We start from the raw sequence: 9,080 nt of genomic DNA, 5'->3' as shown, positions 1-9,080 counted from the left end.
AAGGGAGACCACCGCGAGCTCCCGCAGCCCATCACCAGTCAAGTCCACATGAGCCATGGCCAGCAGGGGACTTGAGAAGCTCCATTGCCACAGCAGGCGGAAACCACACTCGCTGTCAGGGAGCCCCAGCTCAGGGCCCCAGAATTTGTAACAGAGCAATTCCTGTCCATAGGTGGCCACCAGGACTTCTGGCTGTCTATCCAAATCCACATTAGTGACCAGGCCACAGAGAACGCTGTCAAACTGGTCACTGCCAGGAAGGAGAAGCTGGTCCTCAAGACCCCGGCTCAGCAGGTCCCGATACACCACTGCTGGCTCCAACATGCTGGCCACGAGCACACTGTACTCTTCCTGCTGTGGCTTGTCCTTCGTCTCCTCGGGGGCTGAGAGGCTGAACATGATCACTCGGGAGATGGGGCCATCCTGCAGGGTCGTCCATGTCTGCAAAACTTCTTGACTCTGCTGGTCCACGTGGGCAACACGGACATAGCCATTCTGACAGCCCACAGCTGAGAGGCGCTGGGATGTGCCAGGAAGGTTGTGGACGTCAAGCCAGAGGACACTACTGGTCAGGTTGGTGAGCTCTGGGAAGAGGTTTTCCACAGGCTGTTCCTCAAATTGATGCAGCCCCTCATTCTCCTTGTAGAGATGAATGGCCGGGTCATTCCCACTCAGGAGAAACACAGTCTCCAGTTGATCCCCAACCTGAACCTCTGCATGGCATAGCTGGAAAGGAGTGAACTGGAGCTCCAGGTTCAGGCAGCTCTGGGCAATGGAGTCAAGGTTGTACTCAGAGCCAGGCTCATAGTCACAGTAGATGTTAAGGAAGGGGCTGCCCTTGTCCCCTGAATCCTTGATGAACGTGATCCCCACAACCAGGCCCCTCTTTGGGGGTGACTTGTTGAAGGTGTCAATGGAGACGATCTCTGCATCCACAAGGATGTAGTTAAACTGCAGCTATTTGGCCACTGGCCGGATTTTCTGTCGGAGGTCTTGGTAGCGGAAGCCGAGCACCTTGCTTTAAGGGTGGCGGCTAGCAGCTCCCCACGCCTGCCGGCACCACCTGCCAACCGGTACACGTTGCTCTGCGACGAGAAGCGCATCGAGAATACCATTTTAGATCCACCATATTGGGATAAATAATTTTAGAAATACAGAATGTTATTGAAAATATGTATGGCACAATAGGAAATTTTATATACTGCTGTTGAGGGTATATATTGGTATGATCATTTTAAAAAACAGTTTGGCATTATTTAGTAAAGTTGAAGCTGACTTTAGCTACAACCTTGCAATTCTACTCCTAAGAATATAACCTAGAGCATGGTTTGTCAAAGTGTTGCTGTCAACTGGTAGCATTAGCACCACCTGGGAACTTGCTAGAAACTGAATTATTAGGCCTTATTTCAAACCTACTGAAACTGGGGAGAAGGACCCAACAATCTGTTTTAAGAAGTTATCTAGGTGATTCTACTATACAAAATGCTTGAGAGCCACCATCTTTAATAGAAAGTATTGCACATGTGCTCCAGAAGACAAGTACAAGAATGTCCAGAGCACTTTTTTCAAGGGCAAAAAGTTGGGAAAAAAGACAAATGTGCATCAACAGAAAAAAGCATAAATAAATTGTGGCATTTTCATACAATGGAATACTATATAAAAGTAAAAAAATAACAGTGGCTTAGTTTGTTTTGTGCTTCTGTAACACAATACCTGAGACTGGATAATTTATAAAGAACAGATATTTATTTCTTATAGTTCTGGAAACTGGGAAGTCCAAGATTGAGGTGCTAGCATCTGGTGTCTGGTGAGGACCTTCTTACCATGTTCTTGCCAAAGGGCAAGCTAGGGAGGAACACTATGTTCTCACACAGCAGAAGGGCAGAAGAGTGTGAACACACTCCACAATCCCTTTTTATAATGAATCCACTCATGAAGTTGAGTCTTCATGACCTAAACACCTTCCATTAGTGTCCACCTCTCAACACTATTGCACTGGGGATTAAGTTTCTAATACCTTAATTTTGGGGAGACATATTCAAATCATAGCAAATAGCTATAAGCATGAACATGGATGAAGTTCTCAAAATAACTAAAAGTAAAGAAACAAGATTCTGGAAGAATACATAAATATAACTCACTTATAGAAAGTTGAAAACATGCATAAGTAGATAATACATAGGGATAAATGCTTATGAAGTAAAATTGTAAGGAAGACAAAGAGTAATTAGAGAAAAATGATAAACATAAATTCATGGTTATTACCTCTAGGAGGAAAAATAGTGGATGCAGTTAGGTAGTAGCATAGAGGGCTTTTAAGGCATTGGTAGTATGTCTATTTTTTAAATTGAATGGTGGATATGCAGATATTCATTTTATTTTTCTTCAGAACTTATGTTTACATATATTATGTATTAGCTTACATGTATAAAATATTTCATAATTTAAATGCTTAAAAAATAAAGACTATATCAATCATTGTATACAATAAATGACTCAAGAAAATAATTTTGTTATTACTCTTTTTTTAGGAGCTGTGAAAAAATGGACCCTGTGTACTTACATAAAATCTACTTTAATTTCTTCATTCCAGCATGGATGAGATCCACTTGCAGCATTGGTTTGGTATACAGTGTGCTGGAAAGAAACTTCTACAAAAGGGTGTATTGTATCCTGAAACATATAGTAAATAGTGACTAGACTTTTGTAATATTTTATATAATTGATAAAGATAGAAGGCTGGAAAATAACTTGACAACTCTATGGCCTAGTTTTTCAAACAGCCATCTTCTTTCATCACTCATTTAATAAACATCTATTGGGCAGAGGAGCAATATGGTCAACTAGAGACATCATTTGTTCGATTGTCCTGGTGGGAAGAATGAATTTCATGTAAAGGAGATGGGAGAAGAGTTGCAGGTCAGGTGTAGATCATAGATACAAGTGTCAGAGCCTGCCAGGGATCCTAAAAAGAAAAATTGCAAAGCAGAGAAGGAAGACGATAAAAGAAATAGATGCTAATCAAACCTAGAGAGGCTCAGAGCCCAGTGAAAGGGTAAGTGGGGGAGGGGGTGGCTTTCTCCCTTACATGTGCTCCTGCCCCTCAGCAAACACTTCTACTCTACCCCTCCCCCAACGCTTGCAACAGGCAGTGCAATTTGAGCTGAGAATTTTGCAAATGGCCACTTCCCCTTAATGGATGCATATAGCAGGCTGAAGTTACCCTGGAGAGTGGCTCCCATGCCTTCCTACTTGGGGGCCTGTAGTGGACTTGGGGTACCTGATTTGGGAGCTCCCTGTCTACCTGTGTTTGGCAGAGTCCCACACTGGTGAGTCAGACAAGTGGGCTGAATACCAGGCCCCTCAGGCTAGAGTAGGATTCTCGGGATACGAGGTAGAGGTGTGGGAGCTGGACGCAGGTGGAGAGGAGGCCAACGTGGACAGAACTGATCGGAGAAAATGTTGAGGTTCCAAGACACTGTGAGTTGAGAGAGTGCCCAACACTTCCCCAACCCTGCAAGAAAACTGCCCTATTGAATTGGGGTGGCTCCTCTGGAGAGAAGAGCTGCATGTGTGCACGTGGGTGCCCAGGATGACTAGGAGCTGGGGCATCCCCCTCACCCATTCCAGCAGGGAGAGAAGTTTCATCCAACAATTTAGTAAGCAGCCATCCTTTTCCAGCGGTGGTGCTGCGGGCTGAGTCTTTCACGGAGTGTGGGTCCCACACTTTTTCCTCTGGGGGAATGTAGTAGACCTGGGGTGCCTGGTTTGGGAGCTTCCTGCCCATCAGCATTTCACAGAGTCTCATGCCAGCAGGTCAGACAAGTGGGCCAGGACAGGTTTGAGAGCTAGATAGCCAGGTTGTGAATCTCAGAGGGCCCTCTTCACAAGCAGACTTTCTGATTGTGTAGGGCCACTTCAGACCCTCCTTAGGAGCTTTCCCCAGAAGCTGTGAGAAGACCTAACACTGTCAAAAGTTACCTAACCAGCTGTTTCAGAGCCTGAGGGCAAGCTCACCCAACCTAGCCCCATTCCTCTATCCATCTCTGCGGTGGCAGAAAATAAGGACTCACCTGGAAGGACCAGGGCCCCACCCATCACCTGGTGGAGCATTTGAATGCTCTACCTGAGAGGCTAGAGTCGGCCACAGGTCTCAAAAACAACACTGTATCTTGTTCCTTTTAGCAAGTGACTACCCAATGACAGAGAAGTCAATTTGCACAGCCTTTTACAATCATATAGGGTTGGTTGATTCTTATGCACAAGCATCAGAGATTAAATTGGACACGCCAATACAATTCACATGGCTAAGGAGCTCATAGGGCTAGAGAAAGTCCTCCTTCCTCTCTCATCAAAGTGAGACGGAATCTCTCCCACATAGCTCACCACAGCTACAAACACTAGCAACTGAGAAAAACACCACGTTAGTAATATCTATAACCAAGGCTTCTACTCAGAGTGTAGATCTCCATCAAAGCATCCACCAATAAAGGGTGGGTTGTTATCCAACAAATGCTACAAATACACCTGTATGAGCAAGTTGAGGGATAAAGCACCTCTAAACAAAGGAAAATCCAGATGAGGATGAGAAGAAGAAGGAGGAGTAGGAAAGGAAGGAAGGAGAGATAGAAGAGAAGAGAAAAGAAGAGAGAAAACAGATAAAGAGACCAATTAGGAGCCAATTGCAATTCAGAGCAAACATCAATATTGTACTTTCTAGTGTTTAATATTTACCTCATTCAGGATCTCCTCTGAGGCTACTGATTGGATTGATTCTTTATGTCTGAGGCGAGATACAGATGTCAAAGAAGTAGGCATATCCAAGACTCTTCAGGAAACAATATGGAAACATATACCTGAATTAGTTTTCATAATAGTTTTGGTAGAAGGAGGTGGGTTTTTTTTTCTTTTTCTTATGGAGGTGTATAATTCAGTTATTCTGAATCTTATACAATTTGCTTTGGATTGTCACATTGCAGGCAGAAAGATCTAAACATTTGATAATTTCTCCTCGACAAGAGTGCCTCCTAAATGCTGAACTATGGATTAGATCCAATCTATGCTAAAATTTTCACTGGTTTTCAGCAAAATGAGAAAATAAGGCAGGAAATACTTTGAGAATGTGTCCTTCCTACTTTTTTGGTGTTACAATAATCTTTCTTTTACAAAAACTATTATAGAAAATGGTGGTGATTTTATATGTCCTTATTGCACAAAAGCCTTTGAAATATAGATTTGTTTTGAAAATATTATATTCCATTAGACAAATAAGGTTATAATTTGTAAAACATAGGCAAAACTTTTATGAGATTGTAATTATAGATTAGTAGCCAGTAAGCAAGATGTTTTTCATAGGTGGAATTTATGGTTGTGGTGAGCCTAAAATAAGTACATGTGTGTGTCAAACACAGAGAAGGATATCTAAACTTCTTCAGGCCTTTGGGCATTAAATATTCATAATATATAATCATGACATTGAATATATGAGATACTAAATATCCTGGATACACCAAATAAACATGAGTGTTCATGAATAAACCTTAATTTGACCATCTATTTGTGTTACCCATTATTGGCCCCACATATCTTCTGTCCAAGAAACACAAATAAAACCCACTGAGTGCATACGGAAAGGATGGGCGAAATCTTCCTTTTGTAAAAGTCACCTTAAATAACAGGTGGAAAGCAGAGCAGGATGTAACTATGGCAATTCTTATTTCATAAACCATTCCACATTTGCTTCCTCCACTTTCCTGGGATGTTTCTTAAAGCAAAATTAGTATCCCACCTACTTTCTCCAACTTCATGCTTCCAATACTGAGAAAGTCAGTGGCATGGAATAGGTAGTTGACAGCACAAGCTTCAAAATTTTCACAACAGGGAATATAGACAAAAGGTATTTATTTGATATAGCATGAAAAAGTGAGAATGGGCAACCCCCCCCCAAATATGCAAGTTTAAGTTACTCTGGGAATCTTAAACTTGAGAAAACTTAACGTGTGTTATCAGTAGTATGTTTGCCTATCCAAATGAAGAATTCAGTTTTCATTTATTTTATGCACATGAAGTATTAATCAAGTGCAAAGTTTTACAAATAGGACAGCATGGAATTTATCACATTTAGGCAGATATTTTGCAATTCTAAAAATTGGGGCATATTATCTTACCTATTAACTATTGCTTTCCTCGTAGGAATATTATAAGCTCTTACTATTCTGACAAGAATCTTAATATCTCCATCAGAGATAGTTTGTGCTGTGACTTTTTTCCTTTCTTTCCTCTGTGGCTTTAATTTTCTTCGTGGTTTAATAAACTTACAAACTGCATCTGCCAACTGGCTAAATAAATGGTAACAAATATGATCAGCTCTATATACGTAGAATAGTAGTTTTTAAAGATACTGAATTCTTGATTAAATAGAAATAAGGCCATTATTCTGAACCATTTTCTTTTTATTATGAAGAGGTGAGATTGTTGTCTTAAATCCAAGGAAGGATTGCTTTTCTGAGTATAGAAAGGAACTGATGCTATGTTCCCTTGTGTTGAGAGAGAATGTGATTGCTCCAGGCCCTTTAGGTACATGGTCCAGAGACAGACAAGCAAGGGAGAGGTAAATCCATGAAATATGATGGTCTTACGGATTATTCATTTTTTCAAGATTATTCTCTTAAAAGTGCCTGGGTATTCACATTTTCTGCACGGCTTTGAAACCATAGTGAGTTATACATGCTGCCAACTTTGCCAACACAAATCCATAGAATTATAATCTTGTGGTCACACCCAGTTCTCCCCAAGGACTGAAAATAAAACACCATGGAGTTCACTATCCCAAACCAGTTAAAACCTTATTGGTAATACCAAGAATCTGCATGTGGCCTCCAGGGAGTTTTCCCAGAGACATGGAAGCCTTACCCTTACATTTCACAGATGGACAGTATGAGAATTAAGTTATTTCAGCAAAGACCCCCCAACTACTACCTGTGGATCTCACTTGTATATCTGAAGATTCTCAGTTTGCAAGGGAGAAAACACAGGCTTAGTGTGGTACTATCAGCAATGCCTATTTCAGTAGCAATCTTAGGATTTGTCCTAAGCAATCAAAGATTTGCCCTAAGATCACCTGTCCTCTTCTTTTTCTTTCTTGCCCTAAAAAATATCAACAAGGATAGGGCAAAAACCTGCCCTAAAATACTATCCAATGGAAAATCTATAACGTAGATGTTCCAAAATTCACCTTTAAAATGACCAAATATGTTTTAAGTCACTATACTTCACTTTATTCTCTGAAACTGCATCTTTTGGTATATGACTTAATTAAAATAAAAAATGAAGAACTGAGAGAATTTTGAACATATTAGTTTAAAGCTTTATATGTCATACTTAATCTTTAGTACTTACCTTGTAGAAACAATTTCTTCATAATCTGTCACAATATCTGACAAGTTAAATTTGCTAATTTTGACAATTCTTTTCCGTATCAGTCTTCTCATCTAAAAAAATAACATTTTTAAAATTTTAAGAAATGGCACTGTTAACATTTAAAGTTCAGTATTCACTATGCTACTGGTACCACACTCACTGTATTTTACTCCTAATTTTTGCAAGCAATGGATGGAAAGGGGTTTTTAAAAAAGGAAAATATAGTTCCATTTGCTACCATTATTTCTCAACTCTTACACTGTCACACCCATATTAGTTCCTTTTTGTCGACTTTTTTGTCCTTCTCTATTCATTTCATCTTATCTTAAACCCTTTTCTCCTGTATGTTTTTTCCATCTAACTCACAGTACGTAAGGCCAAAACCATTTTTCACCAAAGGAGGTAACTGCCCTATAAATCCAGTACTACAATAGGCACTAGTAAAGGACATGAATCTCGATCTACAAACTGAAAGAAATATGATCACTTTTTTTTTTTTTTGAGAGAGAGCCTCAAGCTGTTGCCCTGGGTAGAGTGCCGTGGCTCACGGCAACTTCCAACTCATGGGCTTAAACGATTCTCCTGCCTCAGGGTCCCAAGTAGCTGGGACTATAGGCACACACCACAACGCCTGGTTATTTTTTGTTGCAGCTGTCGTTGTTTGGTAGGCCTGGGCTGGATTACAACCTGCCAGCTCAGGTGTATGTGGCTGGCTCCTTAGCTCCTTTACTTTAACCCTCATTTTATCAGCCTAGCAAGAAAGTCAGTGCTTGAAAGAGGCATCTTCCTAAACCCTTCCTACTTGCAGTAGCCCTAGGCCTTGGTAACATGGAGAACTCTGAATATCTCATTTTAATCTGAGGAAACCCCTTTCTCCTCCAACTCTCCCTTTCCTTATAGGTTGAGGTGTTCAGACATGAAACCAGGAAAAGGCATGACTAGAGGCAACTTTCTGCTTTCTGTCTGCCACAAATTGTTCTGGAAAATGAAGTGATGGGAGAAGAATGGGAAAAACATAACTCCTAAAAATGATCCTGTCAGATGGGCAATAAACTGTTTCCCTTGAAGGTGAACCAGCCCGTGTGTTCCTATCACTGCCCACTCTCTCTCTCCTCTCTCCCTTGGCACCGAGCAGACTGGGCTCCTTGCTCTTCCTCCTACAGTCCAGGTAGGCTCTACATCTTTGGTCCCCAACCCCAGGTAGGGGCCCCTCAGAAGCTGAACCACAGAGTTCCATCTCTCTCCAACCCTCATGGAAAAATTGTCTTCCATGAAACTTAGGTGCCAGGCTGCATAGCAGGAGGTGAGCAGCTGGCAATCCAGCAGAGCAGCTTCATCTGTATTTACAGCTGCTCCCCATCACCCGCATCACCACCTGAGCTCTGCCTACTTCCCTATCCCCATCCCTACCCCTACGTGTGGAAAAACTGTCTTTCACAAAACCAGTTCCTAGTGCTAAAAAGTTGGAAATTGCTGCTCTACTTTATAGTTTTCATGTATGAGCTCTGTCAGCCTAGATTATTCTTTCCCAGAAAGATGGTACTCCATGGCTGGTACCCTCAGTTCCTTTGCTTCATTCACCGAAAGTATTACCTTTTCATAAGGCTTCTTTGACCACCTTATTTAAAATTGCACCCTTCTCCCCACCTCAACTTTACCCC

The 9,080-nt window shown here is 41.4% G+C and overlaps 1 protein-coding gene across 1 annotated transcript in view; it reads right to left on the bottom strand.

The window, feature by feature from the left end:
• Positions 1 to 9,080, bottom strand: part of LOC128580659 (protein CC2D2B-like) — a 121,539-nt gene that overhangs the window by 4,881 nt on the left and 107,578 nt on the right. Inside the window, 4 exon segments of the mRNA XM_053582844.1 lie at positions 3 to 1,019; positions 1,022 to 1,085; positions 4,735 to 4,828; positions 7,399 to 7,490. Of these exon segments, the coding sequence (XP_053438819.1) occupies positions 3 to 1,019; positions 1,022 to 1,085; positions 4,735 to 4,828; positions 7,399 to 7,490 (1,267 nt within the window).

Source organism: Nycticebus coucang, chromosome 3 (assembly GCF_027406575.1).
Source record: "Nycticebus coucang isolate mNycCou1 chromosome 3, mNycCou1.pri, whole genome shotgun sequence".
NCBI classification, from domain to species: Eukaryota; Metazoa; Chordata; class Mammalia; order Primates; family Lorisidae; genus Nycticebus; species Nycticebus coucang.
The sequence above is the reverse complement of the archived record's forward strand: the minus strand, read 5'-3'. Positions and strand labels throughout refer to the sequence as shown.